The 25,721-nt window shown below is 42.4% G+C and overlaps 1 protein-coding gene across 2 annotated transcripts in view; it reads right to left on the reverse strand.

The window, feature by feature from the left end:
- Positions 1-25,721, reverse strand: part of gpc5c (glypican 5c) — a 96,917-nt gene that overhangs the window by 55,661 nt on the left and 15,535 nt on the right. For both annotated transcript variants that reach the window (XM_085803663.1, XM_085803662.1), the window contains exons 3-4: positions 15,978-16,681; positions 1,121-1,284 (exon numbers count right to left, since the gene is read on the reverse strand). In XM_085803663.1, the coding sequence (XP_085659789.1) occupies positions 1,121-1,284; positions 15,978-16,681 (868 nt within the window). The remainder of the gene's footprint in view (positions 1-1,120; positions 1,285-15,977; positions 16,682-25,721) is intronic.

Below are 25,721 nucleotides of genomic sequence, written 5' to 3' on the forward strand. Positions count from 1 at the left end.
ATGTGAAAGTGGGGGGATGGGAGTAGGAAAAAAGGAAACAAAAGGACGACATGACGGGACACATGGGGAGGAGGGAGAAAAGACCAGTCAGTTGACCCTGGAAAAGAGTGATTAATCATGCACATGCAGAGAATGCCCACACTACAAAAACATCAAAACCCATTTCTCCCCATCCTAACACCACACCACACCACACCACACCAACATTTAAAACAGCCCCCAGTATGTAATGTATATGTAAAGTCAGTAAACAAACAAACAAGCAAACATCTACAGATGTGCAACAGTTAAAAGTTTCACAGGAGAGCCAAAGAAAGTTTGGCTGTATTTCTCCATTTACATTTTTCCCCATTAAAACGAAACATAAATGTTGCTCAACTATATCGTGTTTCATGTTTTTCAGCCGTACACTCGTCTCCCTTTACTGCAGTGGGTGCTGCCAGGCCTCTGAAGTGGTCAGCGCTCACATGTGCTCTGGTCAGGGTTGGCAGCGAGCAGGGAGTTGGATTGTGTTGTCATGAATGGCGGTGGCAGTGCCAGGCCAGACCTGTCAGCTCGGCTGGCATCAGTGCAGTGATTCATGGTTTGGGACAAGGTCAGACAGGCAATGCAGCAAGTGTGTGTCTGAGTGTGTGTTTCTGTGTGTGGTGCTATTTAAGCCGAGGCTGGCTGGTGTTCAAAGTTGGTGGTATGGCCGTCTGGGTAAAGAGGAAATGCTTGGTCCGTCAAGATTAATCTTACCCACACCCCCCCCCGCCCCCTTGACTGTAGCTGGGCACATCACTGCCAGCTGCTGTGGGCATGGGATGGCTGCCTCAGAGGCCAGGTGGAGGGCACGGACCTTAGCGCCAGGCATTGCATTTACTATGGGTGTGTGGGCGCGTGTTGTGTTCAACCAACCATATGAAGAAAGCAAGAAGTCATGGCAGCTGTTGAGTAGACGTGGGCCAACCCCTCAGGCTGTGTCATACACAATTAACCACTTTTCATTTGATTGGAATCTACTTTCCATTTAGATCTAGCAGCACAACAAATCAAGAGGCAAAAACTGTGCTTGGAACAAAAAGAGTCATACTGAGTTTTGAGTCTGGACGAATTCATTTTTATTTCCTTATCTTACCTCTTCAAGTGGGCGAGCTGCCCCAGCCACTGCTCTGGTAAAGGTTGGGAGGGAGCGGCAGATGGGAGAGGAGACGATGAGGTCACGGTGGAGGTTGTGACCTCTGGGCTCGTAGGCTGCATGCCTGTAGGTTCCCCAGTAGTCAGGCCACACACCTTGTCCACCTGTGGGTTAGCATAGAAAACACACAGACGCACACACACACAAACACACACACACCTGTTAAGATAGGAAAACATAACAGTAGGGGAAAAGCTGCAGGATTGCTTCCGCAGTTGAAAGCATGGAGTTGAAAGCATATAAATGCGGATAAATTATTCAAAGTGAACTTCTTGATTTCAGAGTGAGACTGACAGCTTCAAGTGAAGAGTGAATGATTGCAGGATGAGAAGAGGTGAAAGCGATTATGGCACAGAGAAGCTCAGAGTAACGGACAACGTGGGAAAACAGTGGGCGTGAAGTGAGGGATGTGATGAAAGAAAACGCTGCGATGAGTGAGTTATTGCCAGGAGGGCTGACGGTAAATGTAGAACATTCCACTACCTCATGGAGGTGAATGCATGTGTGCGCAGTTGGCAACGATGGCAAGTACCTCCAGTGGGCTATTAAAGCCAGCAGCGGAGAGGAGGAGACAGCAGGGTCAGGAGAATAAAAGGGGCGTGTGCTTCAAACCAAGAGGTAAAATCAATGACATCTCATTGGCTTAAAAGCATCTGGGCAGCATTATTAAGTGGTCCTCAATTAGCCAGAGAGACAGAGCGTAATGGGTCTTGCACACTGGACTGAATAGCTCCTCACTGTAATCAATGCACATGCACTGCTTTGTCCTGGGGGATGCGTCATTCCACTGCGTAAGGCCACCCAACAGGACCACGAAATATTTGACAGCACAGTTTATTTATTACTGATTGAGAAAAAAAGAGCAGTGGGAATTATTCAGGCTGATGTAACTGAAGCAGAGTGACCCCATCATGCAGTGTGAAGTTTTCATACATACAGTTAAGCACACATAAGACGTTTCTCATTTTACTTCACCGGTTTCAATTAGAGCTGAATGATGTTTTCATTTCCAGGTACACAGTGGGGAGTTTTTACAACCAGTGCTCCCAGAATACAATGACTTACAATAAACACCACATTGGAAATTGGTTGGTTGTTCTATACTTGATAACAGTATATTAAAACAATACAGTAATTAGCTCCAATGTAAATTCTGCACCTCTGCTCTGGACAAAATAATGTGATTTGATTACACTGTTAGTCACACTGCTATGGCAAAGGCAGTGTATAGGACTGAGGGCTTCTGGGACAATGGAGCACACAAACAAGTGCATACATTTCACTTGGGAAGGAAGTGGCAAGCATGTGTGTTTAAATGGCTGCTTGAAGTGGTGTGCCTGCACGGTGGGAGGTAAGTATAATTCTGGAAGCAGCTGAAATATGTGTTAAACAGTCACAAATTTGTCCTGCCAGGCGGCTAAAGATACACTCCCCCACCAGGGTGAAGCACGTCAGTCATCTCATGTGCCTTATAAATTCAGTTTTAGTGGAGGTTTTCACATAACAGCTTGCTATTCCTGAGCTGTGGTGAAGGAACCAAAGAGATGCTTTACTACTGCTAACTTACTATCAGGACATTTTTCTTCCTCATTGCACTGTTTGCACTTCACTCCTCACTCTGGCCTTTTCTCTCCTACTTTTTCTTTACGACACTCTGGTCTTAAATCCTGTCTTAAGGCAGACGCTGGGCACGGGGAAAGTTGTTTTATTGCATTAACCTTAACTCCCTCTGGACCCATAAAACACGCTCACATGTGGTAGAACAGCTCACAGCCACACATGCACATAGCCACACATACACATGCAAACATGCCACACACACTCGCGTTCCAATGCGTCGGTGAGAAAAGATGGAGCATCGCAACTGTTCTGTCCGAGGAGCTTTTCAACACACTAAGCCAAATGCTCTATGCTGCCGTGCTTCTGCAGACAATTACAGTTTAATTCATTTGCACACCGTTCCCTCACTATGATGTGTTCGGACATTTATATGAACACTTGTAAATGTTAAACCTGTAAAATGGTTTTATGAAACAAAGTTAGCAAAATTTGAGCATTTGAGCAACGGCAAAGAACACTGAGATCCTCTAAAAAATGTTTTAATATTGTTTATTAGACTTGGGGCTTTCAGCATTGCACAGTCCGGTATGATCAACAGCAGCAAGTATGCTAGTGTTTGTAGCAACGATGTTAAAACTAACCAGCTGATTCCAATGAGTAGTGAAGCTGTAAAAGTCAAAGCTGATTCATTTTACCTGGCAAACTGACTTAAACCTGTTAATTAACTAAATGTATAAATGTTTAAAGTACTTAAAGTCCTCTTTATTTACAGTAGTTCAAAGTCCAGTTATATGAAGTAAATTCCTTAGATATTCCTGAAACATCATATAGTACAATGACATAGTGTCCAGACAGTTTTTGGGAGGTCTGTAATACTGTGTGTGTGTTTGCATGAAGTGGTGAACCAAGTAGACTGTGAGTGCAGGTGTGCAAAGGCCTGAGCTTAGCCAAGACTGGTCTGCAACAATATATGGAGTTTTTTCATTGGGGAAATAGTGTGTTTATAATGTAATTTTTTATTTATTTTTTAATCTTTTTTTTATTCTACTGCATTCTTTGAATTTTGCTTCTGTGTTAGTTGGGGGCACTTCAGCTGGGACTCTCAAAAGTTCATACTAGATGAATCAATGTAAAAATAAATGCTATGGGCCCTCAGTGGGTTTCAAGAAAACTAGTGTCGGGGGACTGACAATGAAACAGAAAGGCCATTCACTGCAAAACGCACCTAAGCAAATACAAGGATATAATAACAAAGCCATGCAGTAGAGAAGACAATGTATTTGAAATATCTACAAAAATCCATTGGGTAATTGTTATTGAATGTAGCCAGTGGTTGAAAAGAGCAAGAAACTCTTTACTGGGCTTTACTGTATTTGTGGCTCTCAGTATTGACTTTCAAATACCAAAAGGTGATAAATTGAATTGCACGGGTAAAAAAACAACCAAAAAAGGTCAGAGCTACAGGTTATCATTTCTCTGCAGTGTTGATAAATGGAGGATCGAGACAGGATCTAATCCTATCATTGTGAACTTTCAAAGAGGCAGACTTAAGTTTAAAATCCAGTGCCATTTCTCACCTGCCTTTGTATGACACTTTGCTATTCTGCGAGAGAAAAATGTAAACATCTGTGTAAAATATGAACATCAAGACGAGGTCACTCGCAGTTCTGTTTGCATTACCCCATTATTTTTACAAGGGAAACCACAGAGTAGAGGTTCAAAAATGTGCTACTTTTGAAGAGGCCAGAAAGGATTGGAGCGAAGGGGCCTGCATTTCAAAACAATAAACGCTCACACAGAATCATCCTTTTGCCTAACTAAACACACAACAGTGTAAACAGAACACAAAGTCATCTTAGGGAAAATAAACAGCATCTTATGGGTCCTCTTGAGAAATGGAGACACGCTCTTATAGGTTGGATCTTGTGACTACATAATCCTGAGGGCCAATCAGATGACAGATTGAATAACGACATGAGCTAGGGACACAGCCATAAATCAATTATCTCCTGACCTGATGATGGCGTGAGAATGAAAATCCCATTTGGGCACAACATGAGTACTTAGTTTTGAGTGTGTATGTGTGTGTGCGTGTGTGTGCGTGTGTGTGTGTGTGGCCACCTGTTTGCCCTTGTTATACCTTCACAATTTCAGCTATTTTGTGGAGCATTCCTTATATGATTGCCTGAGGACAGAGACTGATGGAAGGGGCAGATTGGTGGGATGCATGTTGTCCATATGAGAAGACTTTAGGGAACTACAAGGCATCTGGCTCTATGTACATTTGAGCCACCCATTGACATTTGATTTCTATTGCTGCAGGCAGGATGTTTTCACAACTACTTGATATAAAAACATATTGGGTTTACTGTTTTGCATACCCACAGAGTCAGACATCAGTCCAACTAAAGTATTTATTTTTACCATACAAAGATGTGGACCAGAATCTGTCTCCACATATTTAACTCTAACGTGATGAGAGGATGTGTGTATGTGTATTTGTGCTTTATGAGCATAATATCCTAAGGTGAGAGAGTGTAAAAGGAGCACAGCAAGAGAGCCAACTCTAAGCTAGCCAAGCCCAGGGCCATCCCTCCTCTAGGGGAGTATTGGTTTACAGATAGCAGCGGTGGTCTTGTCTTCCTAGTTTATTTATCAAGGGATTACCCAGTAAAGCCAAGGGAACTTTCTCAGCCCCCTCTCACCCCAAGCACACAGCACTGTGGGATGGAGAGGGCCGGTTCAGTCAGTGAAGACCCCCTCCCCTTCTTTTCCCTCCCTCCCTTCTTCCACTTCTCCACAGTTTGTGTGCTAAGTGTCCACACACACACATACAGCGTGGTTGCCTCTTGCTACCAACTGTTTAACTCTAGGAACAGTACTATACTTGTCAGCTCTGCCAAAGTGAACAACGGCTAAATTCCCTTTCTAGTAGAGCCAATTCTTAGCGTTTGCAACAAAGGTACAAAGATCTTCCCTTCACAGCAGTTGGCCTTTTGATGGCTCCGGTGGTCAAGCAGAGAATAGCTTTTAAATCTCACAGAGGCCAAGTTTGTTGAATTAGAAAAAAAAAAAAAAACTCATCTCACTCTGAGATTGTGTTGTTTTGCCATTTCCTGACCTTAGCTGAAACAATATCCGCTTTTCAACCAAGCCTTAGTGATTGAATTCATTTATATCGGTTCTATATTAAAGGGATGAACAGCCTGAATGTAACATCAGCACTGGGCCTGTGCTATGAGTCGTATTATTTGAAATTAATCTTAGGAACACTACTCTTGCACTGTGACAGTGGTGTGCATCTCAGTAAGTGTAAGAGCCAGTATAAATGCATGTGCAAATGTTATGACTACACTGTGGCAAGAAGCTTAAATCTGCAAAATTGTTGCTGCTTTCATTTGTATGTCTGAGAATGATCATGGGACTTCTGCTGACATCCATTATGCAAACCACAGTTTACTGTCATCGTGAAATATTGAACACTATAAAACTATTTATTTGTCATAAACATGAAATAGTGACTAACCAACAAAAGTTAGAGAATAAAATTATGCCGACAGCAACACACACTACACTCAAACATAGAAACAAAATATGCTAGGTTTCGATATGCGACATTGAATCTAGAAAAGATGTAAAGGGGGAAGAAATCCTGCACAGTGCCTCCATAGCAATGGGAATTTCATTCACTGTTGATGTTTCAATGGGAGTTATGTAACCAAATACCAGACTGAGAAAAATAAGAGAGCAAACATAATTAGCTTTATTTGGTGTTTACTTCATTGGAGTTACTAACTAGAGGAAAAAAAATGCAATCAGTAGCCAGATTGCGACACAAGTAGCGGGAGCGTGCAGAGAACACTAGACCACTGCTTCGCATATTATTGGCGGTGCACTGTTCCACTTTGGCAGCATGCTTGTTTATGATGTTTTCTCCAAAGAAAACCAGACGCATCAATTTTATTTCAAATGAGTGGAGTTTTTTTGCCATTGAGCAGTATGATAATTGTGTTTAAACAAGTAACAATTTCCATCCCTAAGTGCAACACATATATAAATAGAAAGGGAGGGCCCACTACTTACAGTACACTACCATGGAGGGAGTTCCATTTCTCCTTTCACTGAGTGCATGTAAAATTATGTCCAAACCATAGAGCAAGCTTAGATCCAGTGTTTTAGTAGAAAAACACCAAGGAGTCAGTTAAATAAAAAAGGTGACTTGTTGAGGATCAACACTGGGTAACACTTACAGTAGCCTACCTTTACAATACTGATATCATAAATAAAAAATACACATATACAACAAGGGTCCACCAGGAACTTCTTCATACATTAAGGTGCTGCTCTAATTATGCAGGACTAGCAGTGCTTTGGTGGAAGCCTTCAGGTGAAAGAAGCAGGGCTTGTGACGGGACAGTTGCCCTTTCAAACCCAGAACCATGTGGGGAATTCTGGGTGCGTAAGGGGAATAAGGAAAAAAAGTGTTTCTCCTCCCTCAACAACAATGTTAGGAGTTGTTTTATGTTAAACCACCCACACAGAGAAAGGCGTATAGTTTAATCGGAACATTATGTCTTCAAATGGCAGTAATCCACTCCAGCAGTAGACATTTTTCTTAAATGAGATAAATCACAAGATATAATGTTGATTCCATCAAACTGGTGTGGCAGACTGAGGATAATCTAAAGTGGATCTCTATGGCGCAGGAAGAGACTGAATCAATCAGCTGAGCTGATGATATGGGTGAAGATTGTGTTCTGTGATTGGACCTGATGGCTGATCATAGTGACCTACATAGTTCTGACTAACGTAAAGTAGTGTTCATATTTGCACTTGAATATGACGAAAAAACAAAGAAACAAACAAACAGCAGAACAGAAAAATGAAAAAACAAAACAAAACAGTTTGACATTAAGGCTGCACCGCTCATCCCTTGTGTTCCAGTCATAAACAGACAAAACCTTTAAGTTTAGTCAGTAAAATCAACTGCTTACAGCTGATGCTGTAAACACCACTGAACTGATGACATACTTTATTCTTTTCACATTATGTGAAGTAAGACTTAAGTTATTTTGGTCAGGAAACATTAAAGCTGGCGACTGTAAGTGCAGACAGTAATTAAAGAAAACTGCATCAGATACAGATGTGGCTGTTATATGAGCTGTATAAAGCTTTGCTGATTAATTACCGAATACAAAAGAAAGCATCATCAGTGTGGGGATTTGGATCTGTCCTCAACATGATGTATTTTGGGAATTATGGGTTGTGGTTCTAATCCCAAAACAGTCATTTTTTTCATTGTAAAAAACATTCAGACATCTCAGACAATTTTCAGACTCTTTTATTTTTACTGCACATTTTATGTTTTTTTTCTCATCAATCTACACTGAATACCCCACAACAAGTACTGTATTTAGTATTACGACCTGCTACTACTATGCCATTTGACACTATAGTAAATCCAACTGTTTGGATGTGATCTGTAAAGGCACATGCACCTGCCTATATAAGGTTTCACAGCTGACAGATGCAGATCAGAGGAGGAAGGAGCTGCCTGCAGAGCACAGGAACTGGACCGTGTTGAGGCATAGATGTGGGAAAAGCAACTATATCAATTATGTTGCTCTGATGGCTCCCAGGAGCACAGTGGCCTCCATAATTCATAAATGGAGGAAGTTTGGAGCAAGCAGGAGTATATCTAGAGCTCATCGCCTCGCCAAACTGAGTAATGTTGGTAAGAGAAGTGACCAGGAACCCCATGGCCACTCTGACTGAGCTCTAGAGATGAGGTGTTGAGATGTGAAAAACTTCCTGGACATTTGTCAAAAACATTTAAAATTCTGTTTTCACTTTGTTATTCTGGAGCATTGCATCAAGATCGATGGACAAATGATTTTTTAAAAGCATACAAAATAAAATGTATAAAAAATATAAGGGGTTGTACAACAGCCCTTGAACCACCCATAAGCTAATTGTGATAACCTTCTACTTGGCCTCTCCCAGGAAGCCTTGAGTAAGAGGGGATAGATGATTTACGGCAGTGCTCTTCTTCGCTTGCTTTCGTTTCTCTCTCCACGCCAGTTTTTTTATTGCCATCTTTCTAGCTGTCTATTCTCTCCGAATCACTTTGTCTTCATCTTTCTTGTTTTAGTCTTTAGTCTGCGGCCTCTGTCAATCAGCCCCCCACCCCCCATCCTTCGCTCTCTCTTATCCGAATGATGTCAATGCTAATTAAAGAGAGACTCAGTCCCTCGTATATCACAGGGAGAAGTCCTTGAGATTCTAATCAGTGAAGAGAACGCTGAGTTTTTCTATCCACGATGAGGCATGTTTACCCTGATTAAATCACTCACAGATGATCTAAAAATTAGAGGCTCTTGCGTATTCCTAGTAAATATGGGTGTTACTGTGGGATTTGTTGACTACATTTGTCCATCTTTGTAAACAAATTTATGAGAAGCACAGACACAGAATGTGGCAAGATGTCTCAGAGGATTCAAGTGGTGCCATACCACAAAGATGGAGGAAAAGGGGGCAGGAAAAAGACACAGAGGGAGGTCAGGCCAGTTCATCTCGTCTGTGTCTGCGATATGGCAGAACATACGAGCCCAAGGAAAGAAAATAAAGCTTGTGGATAGAAACTTTGAAAGTCCACATGTCCATTTGAAGACTTCCAATGAACCAGAAATTACCACAAAATCATAACACAGATGCAGTGGGCATTTGTGTTATCTTTACAGCAGCTGTGTGAAATTACCGTACCAGCTGACTCAAGTTCAGTGGGGCTTAAATGCCAGTCTAGTGGGCACCCAGGCATCAGGTAAAGGTGAGTATGAAGACACATACAGCATTGGCGTGGGCTTTAAAATGGAGAGGGAGGGAGGGAAACCTGGAGGGTTAAGAAACAAGGCTTGCAAAGGGACAAAAGAACAAAACAGGTGGCAATTGAAATACAGTGAGAACAAGTACTGTAGAGAAGGCCTTGGCATGTTTTTGCTTGGGCATCATAGTTTATCAAATTTATTTTAACTATGTTTTCACTATGCTTTTTAATGGTGGTTTACCATAGGCAGCAACAGTAGAACTTGCTAAAAAACAACAGCCTGTTAGTACAGGATTGACGGACTCCTAACCTCCATCAGTAGTTTTCTTTCTATCAACCTTTTCCCTGATTTTGCATTTTCAGCCATGATTCATAGTGAAACCGGTTATACTCCTCTGGTTGAACTGTATGTTTGTTTATGTGGTTTCAGTGGCTTTCAAAGTCACAAACGGCGAAATGCCGGCTTTTAGTCACAGCAAATGCCGGCTTTTAGTCACGGTAAACACTGGCTTATAGTTGCGGTAAACAGCGGCTTATAGTCACGGTAAATGCTGTATAGTAGAACATGTACCATTGCCGTAATGCTCTGAGGGAGAAAGTGCCTGAGTCAAGATGGCGGCCGCGTAAGCAACGCGTCTTCTTCTTATCATGGTTTCACCGATGTTGTCAAGGCTTTTTGATATACAGCGGCTACTGTAGTTGCAATGCACGTTTCAAAGAGTGTGGTGCTAGAGTGCACCATTCGTTTGAATGCAATACACGATTTCAACGTTATGGGTGTAATTCCTACACAATGTCTCTTTAAGGTTCAGTGGGTCCTGATTGACACAATAATGGACAAAAAGGAATGTGGGAAAAAAAGTCAGTCCATTGTTCCCACAATAAGTTTCTTTGACAAATCAAATTAGGGCACATTAGCAAACTGTCTGACTATGAGCTATGATATGAGCTTTGTTGTCCATATTTACTAGTCCCTCAAATGACAACATAAACACACATTTCCCCACTCTTTTTGTTGTCATCTCTGCCACTCCAAGCAGAGCTGCCCACATTAGTGAGTCTCCATCCTGGAACATTTCATCAACTTGCGCTAAACTATCAATCTGAGGATTAGGGTTAGAATATATAACTACAGTATAATGGGCTAAGTCTGGGGAAAACAAAGAAAAATATTCTCAGGACCTCTGCTTTAGTTTCAGATTCAAATTTAATGACCCAGAAATCAGTCATATGGCGGTTGGAGGGTTGGAGGTTGGAGAGGTGAAGAAATGCAGGAATGCTCTGTGGTGCTGAGGACTGCTGCATATCATCTGAATATTAAAGCAAGGAAAACATCAAAAGGGGGAAAGGCAGAGAGGGGAATGAAGTGTGAGTGTGGGTGAGGAGGAGAGAGGCTGCACCAACCATCATTAGCTAATGGACTGCTGAGTAAGTGAGTCAGCCAGCTTGAGGGTTAGACTCAGTGCCAAAGGCACACACAACTCAGAAAGATGGGTTAAGCATATAGATTGGCCATGAGCGCATTCTGCATCAGCTACCATTCTGCTAACAGTCTCAAATATTAGATACAACAACCATAAAGGCCTGAGCCTGTGTAGCTAATCATTTTATAGAAGGTGCCCTCCAGAGGTGTTCTCAGCAGCTGATGTCAGAGTTTCTCAAAAAGTTTGAAAGCCTCATCTGTTCCTTTTATTCTTAACAGCACAGATAAGTTATCATTATTGTTGGTAATATTTAATAACATTGATTTAAATATAGTAAACTTTTTATCCAAGCTGTTCTGACTCATAAACTACTTGGGCCAAGGTAACAAAAATAAAGACTGTAGAAATATCCTTTGATTCATTGTCTTGTCATACATTATAAAAGGCAACACAGAGTTTGTCTATGTTTAACATCCAGTGATGCTGAAGTAAAATGACTGACTAAAATCCTCAACCACGATTAAATACCAGATCAAAAAAGTATCAACTGTGTTGCTTGTTGATTGCAACATTGCTCCTAATGGCCAAATACATAATACTATGGCAAAATATTTACAGTAATAGCATGGGACATAGCATCATGTTACCCACTCCTACACTAAATCATGAAAATACAGGGTTGAAGAGAACTGCACAGGGAAAGTAAAATCTCAAAGCGTGATAAGAACAAAGTTTGTTTTCATACCAATGATATTCTTTCATTTTATTGAAGGCTTGAAAAAGAAAACAGCTTTTGCAATGTAAGCCACTGCAGTCTATTAAGGTGCCGCCGTGGTGAATGGAAACCTTCCAGTCATCCCACTGGCCCTTGTTTCCATTATCTAAAGGCCCAGGCTGCTATTATCATTCCTCCATAAGTCTGTAATGAAAAGCTAGGGTAAAACCAACAAGCGGATAAGGTAGACCTGCATATAAACTGTTTTAATCTGGACCGCTCGTACTATTTTCTCATGAGCGGACTGTAAGTCCTGAGTGAGTGAAGGAGTGGACAAGTGAATGGATGAGTAAGTGAGTGACAGTGTAAGTGAATACAGTATATGCTTCTTTGTGTTAAGATTCATTAAAAAGCCACAACTCATCTTCAGCAAATACAACATTTTCCCTCTAGGCCAGAGGAGCCCTATCATTTTTTATGGCCATGTCAATAAACAGCAGTTTGCAGCCCCTCAAGCACAGGCTCTGGAGGGAGAGCCTTTAAAAATGAATGTGTCGTATTCAGAGGGAGAAAACCTCACTAAACATTGGAGCTACCATTTGCATTGGGGCCCAATAAGAGTCACCACTTTTACTGGATATTTTCCAATTTTCTCCTAATTGTGTCTACTCAACATAACCCAGCCTCGGGCTCCCCTAGTATCCATAACCATAACCACTTCCCTCTGACCCACGTTCAAGCTCCGTCTCAATAAGAGCAGGAATGTGTTAAAACAGAATCTATCCTGCTGCTGCTCCACATGTATCAATAGCTGCCTTTCAGCCTCACGTGCACTGCCAGTATTGTCACAGGGTGGGCCGCACATCTAGGCTCCTTACAGGACTTCTAAAAACCTGATACCTGCACACGCTGCGGTGGTGGTAGAGTGTGTGTGTGTGTGTGTGTGTGTGCGTACAGTATGTGCTATGACCCAGGACCTACCCTATGACGTATAGCAACATATAGAGGAGACTCTGTGTAGTCTGCAGCTCTTTAAATGACTGAATACAGCAACCACAAAATGGTTTGGGATAACATCCCAGTGTAAAACCACACAGTCACAATAATTCCTTTAATAACAACTGCATATAATATTCTGACTCTGCAAAAAAAAGTGTGTGTGCTTGACTTCACACATAGGGACATTAGTTGTAAAAAGGCACAGTATGATAACCAAGGTATTTGCTTAGCAGTGGGACAGTAAGGGTAATATAGCATATGGTTATAAAAAAAAAATAGGTGTTCAGAATGGGCTGTTCATATGGGCGAGGGGCATATGGAGGCATAAAGGCGAATGTGACTATGCTGCTGACACAGTAGTTGTGCACTGGAGACTTAACAGTTTTCCCTGACAGGCCACTGTGGCTTTATAAAAACATACTGTGATTTAAAAAGGCCACGAGTGTCATGAGTGTGAGTGTGTGTGTGTGTGTGTGTGTGTGTGTGTGTGTGTGTGTGTGTTTGTGTGTGAGTAAACTTTGGTGTTCGTGTTTGCACTTTGCAGCCTGGGTCTATGCGCCTGTGTGAAGTGTGAAAGAGCACAGAAAACGGGAGCCACCAGTGTCCGTCTGGGGGCCACCTCCTTTTCCTGCAGCAATTCTCTGGGCTCTTTTTTTCCAACTGGCTGGGTCTAGATTGTATGGCCTAGCTGGAACCCTTTCAATTCTGTCCCATTTGTCCCCGTGTTAGACTCCCTGCTCCGGACTTGCCTGCCACCCCATGAATACCAAGCAGGCATACACACACACACACACACACACACACACACACACACACATTCGTACATACACACGCAAAATACAAGCTTGGTCTCCTTTCTCGCATAGTTGTATTAGGTCAGTCTTTAAGCCTGGCAACCGACCCTCCCCTGTCTGTGCGTGCATGTGTGTATACAGTAAGCGTCTACGCATTTGGATATGAGTGTTTATTGTAGAATCATAGAAGCTTTGATGTTTCCCCGCAACTTTAAAAAGCCATACCAGTGGTTTCACATGTTTGACCCCATTAACTACAAATTACATATATTTTATGGTTACAGCCAAACAGTTTCCACTACTGTACCATGTTAAATATATTTTTCCACCTTCCAGGCAAACATTCACCTCAGTTCATTGTGGCACACTATGAAAGTCAACTAGCTACAGAGACAGGTTATCCGTCACAGTCATAGACAGCCTGTCCACAAGTGACTTCATTGTAAAACTCAAATTGTCCAAAACTTTGGACATTTTTATCAGCAGTACACAAATGCACAAAAGTGAAGTTCAGATGATAAAGACTTCATTTGCTCATTTAACAGCATTGCATCCACAAGCTGTGTATCAAGAAATAAACCCATGGGCCAAACAATGATAACAGTAATGACAGTGCATTGGGATATTTATTCACAAACTAATGAAGTGAGCATTACTTACAGGGCTAAAATGTATCACAGTGCCACAGAAAGTCTGTTCAGTTTGGAGAAAGAAAAACAATCCACTGATAAAATCTTTTGAAAATACAGTAAATGCTATAAAAACAGTGCTTAAAACATGCTGAGCAGTTGTCTATTTCTTTTTCTTCCACAGTAATCACTGGCCTAAGAATCTTTTTGACAATAGTTCAATTTGAAGGATTTGGACCGTAATTTAACTCAAACAAAATGGACAAGTTTAATCCACCAACAGCTTGCACAGTATGGCCTCTATAGTGTTTTCTTATAGCTCCAGGCTAGTTCTGGGAACAGTTCCAGTGTGGACATGTCCTCAGGCGGTCCCATTAAAAATATTACCGAACAACTGCACCCTACACAACCTTTCATATTTTGAAGCATTGTTCCTCTATGGCCCCATACATAATGCAGTTCAGACCACAGAAAGCTATTGTCCGACCGCGTATCTCAAGGTGTTGACAGGATATGATAAATAAGGATGAATATAAGACAGCCACAGTCTCAGAGAATAAACAGATATAACAGACCATTCCCAAAAGTCAGGGAAGTCAAGTCCAGCCACGTATCCGGTAAAGGGGACCACTAAAGGTTATGGAGGCATGTTGTCAAAAACTCTCCAACTCACGTCCTTGGGGAGACAGATTTCTATGTGCTCTTATACATTCATTAAAAATCAGTGAAAACACAAACTGCATCGACAATCATGTCTGAAATATTGTGGAGGGAGGGAAATGTGATACAACTGTTTTGTTGATATTCTTGTGAGAATTAAGTTGTTTTTTTCCCTCTTGATGAACATCAATCTTTGCTAATCATATTCTGCTCCTTGGTGTAAGGCTCATGTTACCCTACACACACATGTATGCTCATACCTTTTAATGTTCATATAAAATAGAGAAGCACCTCAAAAATGATGATTACAAGCAAGGCTGAATTTAGATGGTACATGACACAGGCACACCATGCACACCATGCTATTAATCAATGCATGACATAATACTTTGTATGCAGGGATATTAGGAAACAATTAAGGTGATCCTATCCTTTTACAGCCAGTGAAGTTGTTTTTAAAAATGAATAACTTTGCATTAATGGTAAAATAGATCGCAACTGCCTACTGGATGGATTTTGTTTACTCAGTAGGCTATAGTTTCACAACAATATGTGGCGAGAAGAACACAAAAGTATAAAACCGAGATAAATTGTTAAACAAAATCAAAATTTTTACTTCAGATTTAACAGCAGTGTTCACTTTTGTCTGGCAGTCTTTCATGAAACTGTCTTCATGCTGTGAACATCCAACTTATAACCACATATAGCACAAGGCATATGGTAATACTCACAACCTGCAAGTGCACCCAATTCTCATTATAGCCTCTACCTCTCTCATTTTCATCGTAGTCATTGAGGAATTCGTAATCTTCCCTTACAGTAAGAATCAGTGGTGATTTTTTTTTAGCTGCCTTGCCATTTTGGAAAATTGGTCCCTCTCTCGCCCTGACCCAGCCCCCATCTCTATGGAGAGGACTGAATATTTTGTGCAATGTAAACATTATTTTTCTCTGAATGGTTTCAATACTGTGCAAACATTAATGCAGTGTGCAGGGTTCTTTGTTGCATAGGTGGAAAAAAATAGCTCATAACCCACAAGCAGCCCGCAAAACCTTTCCAATTAATACAATGAACATTGCCAAAGTACATGTATAAAACAAAGATGTTAAACAAAAAAGTTTGGAGGTTTTTTTTTTTTTTTTTTTAATGTGTCATTAAAGCTGCTGATCTATGTTTCTCCAGTGTGTACTCACTGTGGCTGTGATGAGTGGACCGTGGAGCTGTGCGTAGAGCAAGGCCTCGTTAACGTGCCCTCTGACCCCCAGCAGGGCTAGTTCCAGGCTGTGGTGGCCGGCCATGGCGTGGGTTAGTTGCTCCAGTAAACTGGTATACCTCCTCCAGGACTGGTCCAGCTCTGACACACTGGCCAAGCAACCTCGCATTACATTTAGACAGTAACCCACGCAGGGCTTGATCAGTGTTAAGCCTCTGCAGTGGGAGCAGTAAACCATCTTCACGAGGCCCTTCACACACTCTTTGCTCAGGCTGACATGTTCGGTGGCATTCATCACTTCCACACCCTCCTCAAGGGCCAGGCCCAGTTGTCGCCCGGCTCCCAATGCACCGGCCAGCTCCTGGGCCATGACAGCTGGATGAGGCCCGAAAGGGTTGACATCCTGCCTGATCATACGGAGACAGTCACCCATTTCACTGCCCGCCATCATGCTGCCTTCAATACCTGGATTGATGAGCCGGGTGTAGGCGAGTGGGAAGAGGTTGTTGAAAAATTGGTGAACTGATGCCTCCACGGACACATTGGCCCCGCGGAGGTAGAGGGACAGCGAGGAGAAGAGTTGATTTACGTGGGGCAGGGCGTGACGGGACAGGGATGAGTAAGTTCCCTCCAAGAGTGAACTCAGGTGGCCCTGAGAGAAGGACAGAAGATACTGGAACATGTCTGGAAAGCAAGCAGAGGAGACAAACAGAGTTAAGAGATAGAAGGAAAGACAAGGGCAAAGGGCAAATGGTGAATTGAGTCATTTAATAAAATCACTGATGGGATGATCTAATAGCGCTCCGTGAAATGGGTAAGACATTCAGATTTCCAAACTCTGGCTCTCAACCAGCAGAGCTTGGCTTAAGTGTATCAGTAAGTTGGACTGAGAGACCAGTGTCAAGTTTCCCTGTAACGCAGTTGGAAATCATCGTGTATGAAGTCATCACCCCAATAAGTATGTCTTAAGGAGACAGAAAGAGAAAGTGAGACAGGGAGAGAGACTCGAATGCTGCTGATATGAGCACAAACCGCAATCAGTTCTCATTTTCTGCAGCAAATAATGTGTACTCTAGATTCTACAGGGAGTTCGTACATGTAACCAACCTACTCCCCTCACACACACACACACACCCACACACACACACACACACACACACACACACACACACACACACAACCACACACACTCACACTTGCTTGAGAAAGAGTTGAGTCATCCACCTCTTATGTCATTTCCTGGTGAGCAAGTGAAGCTGTACAGCAATCAATGATGTCAGTAAGGAGGTTGATTAGTGCCAGTGAAGTGCCACTTCTTGCTAAGCTAGGTGCTGTAACAGAGCAGAAAGAGTGAGGGAGGATAGGCAAGAACATGGAAGAGAAGTAAAATAAAATAAAAAAAACAGTTTGGCCCCAGTCCCTGTTAATTTCCCTGTCCCCAATATACCCCATTAAGCTGAGGAGCTCAGCTTCACGGCTAAGACACAAATAGACGCCATTATATAAATAATAGCTGGTATTCAATTAATAGCCGGATCTCATATAATGGCCGGGGGCTATGGTTACAAATGTCGGTCCCAAATACAGGCCGCGTAAAAAAAATAAAAAAAACTCAGTCAGGAACAAACTGACGGGGATAGGACAGGATTGAAGCTGACCTCATCCTACTGTACGCTTCAGAGAGGGACAACCTTGCACTGTCAGACAGCAGGTCTCTGCTCTGTGTCCAGAGTCCGGTCAGGACTGGAGACGGACTGCGGACTGCGCACACTGTGAAAATGCTCTGATTGACTTGAATGGGAGTGAAGCACAACGGAGACCAACAGGGTCTCACAGAGACAGAGACCCAGGTCCGACAGGGCAGCAAGGAGAACAGCACGTGAGGAAGATGAAGATGAGCTACTGAACGATGAGGACGGATTTAGAAATAAAAGCCTCCCTCAGATAAAAGCCTTCCCCGGATAAAGGCCGGGTCTCCTGGGCAATTTTGTAAATAAAGGCCCCGGTCCTCCTGATGAAATTAACACGGCAAAAAATCGACCAATCAGAATTTTGGTTGAGCCAGAACGTATCGACCAATAAATCGAGGGAGGTTACAGCCCTACTGTACACATACACACACAGTTTATATACTGTATATATACATACACACACACACGTGTCTGGTGTGTGTTAGGTTGTATATGTGTGCCCTGAACACAACACTCTTCTCTGGGGTGTGATGTCAGCTTAAAAGCATGCCAGGACATGAAGGAGCAGTAGCAACTGTACAGAAATTGAGACAGGAAAAAGAGGGTGCCAACACACATTCCCCAACTACCATCACATAGAAATACACACACGCGCACTCATAAACTCACAAATACATCATGTGACATAAGCCCAGAGTGCTTGACAAAAAAGTAATTAATGATGCACAGTGGCCTTAACTTTAAAAATTAGTCAACACATACTCCTTCATGACACTACCTTTCCTATAGTGAATCTATTTTAGCACAGTGATTGTTACCAAACAAGTGTGCGTGTGTGTGTTTGTGTGTGTGCCTGTGTGTGTCCAGCCCCTCCCTGCTCACAGACAGAAGGATAACAACAGTCATGTCCTCCTCAACAGCTGCACTAATATGACCGCTGTCTGTGACACACAGGGACTCCCCACTGGTCAGTAGAAGGCACGACTCATTTGTAATGCACCAGAAAACACTATTGTCATCATCGGAGCAGCTTCCACACGCAAAACATTTAAAGATGTAGCCTATTAAAATGGGTTCTGAAGAGCGTGACTGCGTGTGACAGAAATAAAGCAGACAGACATTAGACGTAATGGTCTGTTGGGGATTATTACTGTAAAGTAAAGGGTTGTGAATCGTGGTCTGACTGTAGGCCGGGAGCAGCCTGATGGCCCTCCAGAGATGTCAAGCTAACAACAGACCAAGAAGAGCAGCAAAATGAGAGACCCAAAAAGAAAGAGGAATGAGCAAAAATAGCATTAGATTGGCAGAGAAGTTGTAAAGTTGCAGTTTCTGTTCCACTTCAGTGTCTCCTGAGCTCCTGAGGCTGCAGAGCTGGTACCAGTGTGAGGTCTGTCTGCTTGCCTGCCAGTCAGGCCACAAGGCTCAATAGCCACAAAACATTTACACCACAAGATGTACTCACAGGCTTGGGTTACAGAGCATTACATAATGTTATTATAAAATTATCATGCTCAGAAATATCACCACAGTTTAATCCTGCTCTCTGTGAGGTGTCGTGGGAGCAGAAACAAAACTCGACAAGTCTGCATTATAGACTGAATATGAAGATGGACACAAACTCTATGATGTCACTCATACCGTAGGTTTCTCAGGAGATTTCAAAGCTGAGAGTGGGCTGCTCTGTTGTCACTATCTTGGCAGTGCCTGACTCAGTTGAACTCCCAGCTAATCCAAAAATGGGCAGTGCCGTGATGTGGAGTGTTAAGTGTGGAGCTGAGATTTTGGTGCCGGCAGGTTCAATAACTGTGGCAGGCAAAGGTTCCCCTAAGCACTATCAAAGGCCGATCCGAGGCTAATTCATTTGCTGGCTAATAATGTATTAAATGCGCTAAACTGAGAAGCAGAGTAATTATTGCTTACGTAAATACTATTATTTCTCAGAATTAACTGCACAACAAGCCATACAGTATTATCTATATGATATTTACATGAAAATTCCCCCCAAAAGTCCTTAACACTTCAAACACCAATGATAAGCTAATGACTCAAATTCACTGTGGTATTTCCGAGCAGATACAGAGCAGCTAGCCAACTGTTACAGCATCCATCTATCATTTCAAAGCAGCCATGCCCTAAAACAGTTGTCATGAATGGGGAATGAGGTATAACAGCTAAAAAACATGTTTTTGCTAGTGGGCATTTTTAACAAGGGTGTTTATGAGGGTGTCTGCCTCAAGTGGCCATTCAAGGGACTCCAGTTTTTTGACACTTTCATGTAGGCTTCAGTTTTCAGCTGTTCCGTCTGAATATCAATGTAGTTTGAAGAATCGATCACAGTCTCAAAAAGATCAGGTTTACTTTTCAAAACTTCAGTCTTATCCTTCTCAGAAGGGACACACATCTTTCTAGGGTTTATGACAGGATCATTAAATGCTCAAGACATTCTGTACTTGTTAAAAAAGCTTGAATATTATTTGCCAAGAGAGTGACATAGAGAGAACACGAAAAGGGAAAAAAGGGAAGAGAGAGTGGGCGACTGCCAGGAAAAATGGAATAAAAAGAAGCGACTGAACTTTTAAACAAGGAAAAACAACTACTGTACAAGTGGACTCCACCTTGTGAACATGCACTGACATCTGGATTCATTTGGCCCCTGGGGCCACAGAACTTCCCTGTCTCTCTATGGCAGTTACTTCAAACATGTCTTTTTCTGAATACACAGAAAGAGGACTAGAGTCCACCTTTCTTCCTCTCCCCACTTCCTCTGACAAACAACAAACTGGATCTTGTGATTCATTAATTTTCTACATCAGTTATTTTCTGTTTTCTATCAAGTTCTCTCCAACACACGGATCTGGTTTCTCATTCTGCGATGAATCAAGGACAGTCGTTGTGGGTTTCTCTGCACTTTCCAGTACTGGGAAACAGGGTGAGAACAAAAAAACAAGAAACCAAAGAGAGAGAGCTTTTTCTGTCCTAACTACCATGGCATGATAGTCAATTGGGTTTGATCTGTGTGACCACTTTGTCTGAATCGGGATTCAACCACATTCCATTTACTGTTGTGGGTGGCTATCATTACCTTGTCATATCTCCCATCCATAGAACTCTTGGGAAATGAAGTCTGGCTGGGTTGAGGATATTTTGCATGAAACAATTATCTTTAATTTGCAAGGAAGTCCTAAAAACACTGAAATTCAAAACACATAATTGTCAAGCTAACTATACAGGAATAAATTAACAGTCCTGCTTTGTCTGTGGCCCTGCGGGCCTAAACATGCGCTCTGCTTGGAATAAACAAGGCATTAAATGGATAAAAAAGTAGTGGTGGCAATGCAGAGGAGGCGTTAGTCCTGCAGTGGCTTAAACTGAGCTGCATTTATGACTCTGGGATGGGATATTATGCCATATCTTTCCACCAATACTAAGCCAAGGCCACTTTTCTGAGATCACAGGGTTTTAATCATAAGACACTATTTCCACTTTACATTCTGCATGGCAACCCAGTGTTTTAGCGACACAATTAAAGCTAAAGTGTCACCATGGCAAAGCTGCAGCTGAGTCAAAATAAGCACATTGGCGGTTCTGATATTTAAGTCACAGATGTAATGTTCCTCGACTTTGTTAGCCAGTGGTCTCTCATTTCTAAGCCACTCCCACATACAGCAAGGTGTGTGTGTGTGTGTGTGTGTGTGTGTGTGTGTGTGTGTGTGTGTGTGTGTGTGTGTTTGTGTATGTTAACTGGGCTGTATTGTAACAGTGTGAGAATGTAACAAACACAGAGGCATCAAAGTAAACATGTGGCACCAGACAGCCAGGATGGACCACCATGGTAAGTGTGTGAAGAGGCCAAATGAGAGACAGAATGTTTACACTGTACTACCATTACTAGCAGTTGGTTGTAGAAGTTGTTTACTATTGACATGTAAGACTTGAACATTTCTGATTTTGGTGGCACCTAGTGGTAAAGAAAATAACTCCGAGCCTCGTCACGACACATACTGAATATATTTTCATCCATAGAAAATCTGCTTCACTTGACAAAGCTTTTTATGGAGTCTAAAAATACAGCATTTTTGAAGTCCACATCCAGTGGACTTATTTATCCAAAACCAGCCACGCTTATATGGCCAACCCAATTAAAATAAATGTAGAACAGAAATCATTGACTTCACATATTTTTTTCTTTAATTTACCATTTGGCCCAGAGGAATCATAATGTATCTTGTGCAAAGCACTACACTTATCCCTGTAAAATCCTGGAAATGCATTTTATCACCTTGATAAACATGTGCTCTGGCTTTTGCTCCAAGATATGGTCCATCAGGCTCTCCCTCTTGCTTTTCAATACACAATAAAATTACCAGTTACTAATATTAATCGAGGACAGAGTTCAATGACATCACTTGATGTGCAAACAAGAACAACTTTACAAAATGAAATGTGAGAGAATTAAGGCTTTGAGTTATTGATGTCACATGAAATTATTTTTATTGGAAAAATGGAAAATTGATAATGTGCAACTCAGCCCAAAACCAGCTGTGTGGCCCTACTGTGTCATAAGTGAGGCTGCATCTTTTTTTATAAGCGCATGCATTCAGGCCTGTCGAGGTGGGTGTGTGTGTGTCTGTGCTCACATGTGTTTGGAGATGCGGTAATATTGTGATAATGAGGTAGGAGACACTGTTCTCATACCATGGAGCTGTGGGCCATTCCTATCTTGGCAATCAGTCCTGACTGGACCTGACCAACCGTCTTCTCAGGCAAAGCATTTTAATCCTACCATAGGCTTGGGTTTCAAACAGGTCACCACACAGATATGTGACATAGTGACACGTGTGCAGATTACATATCCTTGTTTTAATTAGTAGAAATACTGTTCTTAGGTCCATCTCCCACCCAGTGCTGGTCATCTTGGGTTACAGAGGAGAGCTGCAATGTCACATATTCTCCCAACCGCTAACCTTTCAGCAAACAGTTTTATGGTAATAAACTATTAATAAGTCACTGAATCAATCTGTTGATTCATCGTACTTGTACGACAAAATCACACGTCAAAAGTCTAAAGTGGGAGCATGAGTCATCTGTCAGACAAGGCGGACAGACACCCAAATTTGACCTACATGAACTGCAGTGTTCCACAAAAGCACTGTGACTCCACAAACCAATTAGAAAACCTATATTTTTAATCACAAATGTGTGTGAACATATTGCAGCTAAGCCCAGCCACACATTTTTATTTGCTTGTCTTGTCCTATCAGGGGGCTAACAGGTGGGATAATTAGTTTGAGAGGGAGGATGGAAGAAGGAAAGGAGGAGGAGGAGGGGGTGGGGGTGGTGAGGAGGAGGGGAGGGGGGGACAAAAAGGTCCTCATCTCTCCACCAGCATTCCAGTAATTAAAAAGGCAGCCCAGCTATATCAAAACTCTGAAACATAAACAATTCCACAGATGCCAGGGGCAATCGGGGTGCACTGGGCTATAATGTAGTGGGGAGGAGGAGTGGAGGTGGAGATTTGGCATGGGGAGGTGGGGGGCATGTGTGGTGTTGGTGGAGGGGGGTGGGGGAGTCACTGCTCTCTCTGCTCTGGCCAAAGTATGGAAACATGATCGAAGGCAGGGGAAGGAGCGCGACGAGAGAAGGACGGGGACAGAGGAAGCAGAGCACACGAGCAGTGGGTGAGGGGCTAAGGGAAGAGCGGAGGGAGGGAGGGAAGGTTGTTCAAATGGCTAATACCATAAAGGGGAGATGTGGAGGGCCAGCCTGGGGGCAGACTGTTGACAGGCTGATGGACAGCACCTCTGGTCCGAGGCATTAAGGGGGACACAGCTCTACAGTGACCCCCCCATTTCTCTCTCCTTTATTGGAACATAAAATATGGCATTTCTTTTGATATAGTGTAATCCTGTGGAGCAATACAAAGTGCTATACACAAAAAAGTATTTGCACCCACGGATTTAAAGCTGCACTCAAATATGACAATTGTACAAGCATAGTGTTCAAGTTAGGAATGACCTCTGACTCTTGAACGCAGCACAAGCAGCTTAACTGCACAAACAGTATCTTGACAAACATCCACATCCTCCTGTCACATACATTTTTATCCTGAAGAATCAGTTGTGAAATATTGCATATCCGGGAGAGGACGAACATGTACATCCAAGAAAGACTCAGATGCTGGACAGAAAGAGCTGTGAGAAAAAGTAGGTTCCATGAAACAGCAAATCAGCTGGCAGTGTTTTTCTCTGCCGATGAGAACATTAAAAAATGAATCTGAAAGCCTGGAGGCGTTTTCTCCATAACCATGGCTATAATGATGTCAGTGTGGTTTTCTTATAAACAAAAAAGCCTTGTCAAGGTAATAACCCGTAATATTAAGTAGAAATTGATGATGACTAGAGACGGCCAGAGAAAGTGACTGCATGGCTTCCAGATTTTCATGAAATAAGGAAGGGAAACATTTAGGCCACTATAAGATTAACATGAAACAGACCCTTGAATGGACTCTGAGGTGTGAAAGGAATCCAAGATGAAAGGAAGTCTAATGAAGAAATTTCCACTTTTCTTAGCAGGTGTGGCCCCTGTTTTCATTTTTCTGCTTCAGCATAAGGAGGGTCACTTATGCATTGTTCCAATTATCGACCAAAAATGCTATTTTGATTAGGGCTGAGCTTTTGTGAAAATGCCATTAAAAACACAAAAATGCTCTGATCCGTTTTGTGGGCTAAAATGAATCAAAAGGAAAACACGCAATAATCAAGATAAATGTATAAAAACATTTACGAAGGACAAATTCCATCCCGTTGCTGAAACCAAAAGAAGCATTACGAATTTGCCAGTGACAGACTCCGTTGCGGTCGATGTAAGAGCAGATCCATGTAAACCCTCTGTTCATTTTGGCAGACAGTAGAGTAGATATCATAATCCATCATGGGTCAAAAAAAGAAAAATGGACACGGCTTGCAGGTCAGAACAACATTCTGTCTATCCATCTCTCTCATTTATTGAACCTCCTCTGGAATACAACGAATGAAAGGCCGGGGATTAGAGAATAAAGTCTACCGTGGGGACTCCTTAATGGTGTGCTAGGAGCCACAGAGGCGAGTAGGAAGAAGAAGAGGAAGAATAGGAGTGTCCAACACAGCGTGTAATGAGGAAAGTGAGTTGACTTGAATGGAGGAGTGATGAAGTGAGCTGGTAGTGGGAGATGGGAGGAAGACAGCCAATTCCAACCCACTTTGGAGCTGAAGTAACGGAGTGAGTCACAAAAAAGAGACGCGTACATATGATGCTCATCCACTTATGCATTAAAAGCACATATTAAGTACACGCCCTGATCTCCCACAGGCGTCTCTCCCTCAGAGGCGTGTGAGTCTGGCCAATATGCGGTCTTCAACCCCTCTTTCTCTCAAGCTCCCAGCGTGACCTTATTTTGGCCAAAATCCACCACTTAATTATATCTGCTCTCATTAAACTGAATAAAAGTAGATCAGATTTCACCAAAAGAGTTAGTAGTCTGGCAAATTTGTCGGTTATTAGACATTTTCCAAAGAGAGTTTTGACTGGCAGCTGCGATACAATCACACATGTGCACGCACAGATCTTTATCTCATACTTGTACACATGCCCACACACGCACACACATTTTATGGCTTTTGGGATCAGTCTGGGAAGGACGGGTGCAGCGGAGTCAGACAGGACACAGGAAAAGGCCAGGCTGGACCAATCAGCAGCAGTAGAGTATAAATCCCATCAGCCAGCCAGACAGATTGTGTTCCAGAAAAGCCAAATTCTCTTGGACAGAGAACAAGCCCCGGGAGATGCGACTTTGTCTGATTACCAAGAAACTTCCTGGACATCAAGCCTATTGTCTTCATACAATAGCAGTGAGACCAATGAAGTTTAGTCTCTATACCAAAAGTGTTTGTTACTGTCACAAATAGTAATTGTAAATTGTGAGCGAGAAGAGATCATGTTGGCGACAACTAAAGAGGTACAGTATCCATCTCAGTTTCATGCCAGTGTAGGCTGTG

The sequence above is a fragment of the Trachurus japonicus genome, chromosome 17, assembly GCF_045865225.1.
Source record: "Trachurus japonicus isolate A0001 chromosome 17, Traja_1.0".
In the NCBI taxonomy this organism is placed as follows: Eukaryota; Metazoa; Chordata; class Actinopteri; order Carangiformes; family Carangidae; genus Trachurus; species Trachurus japonicus.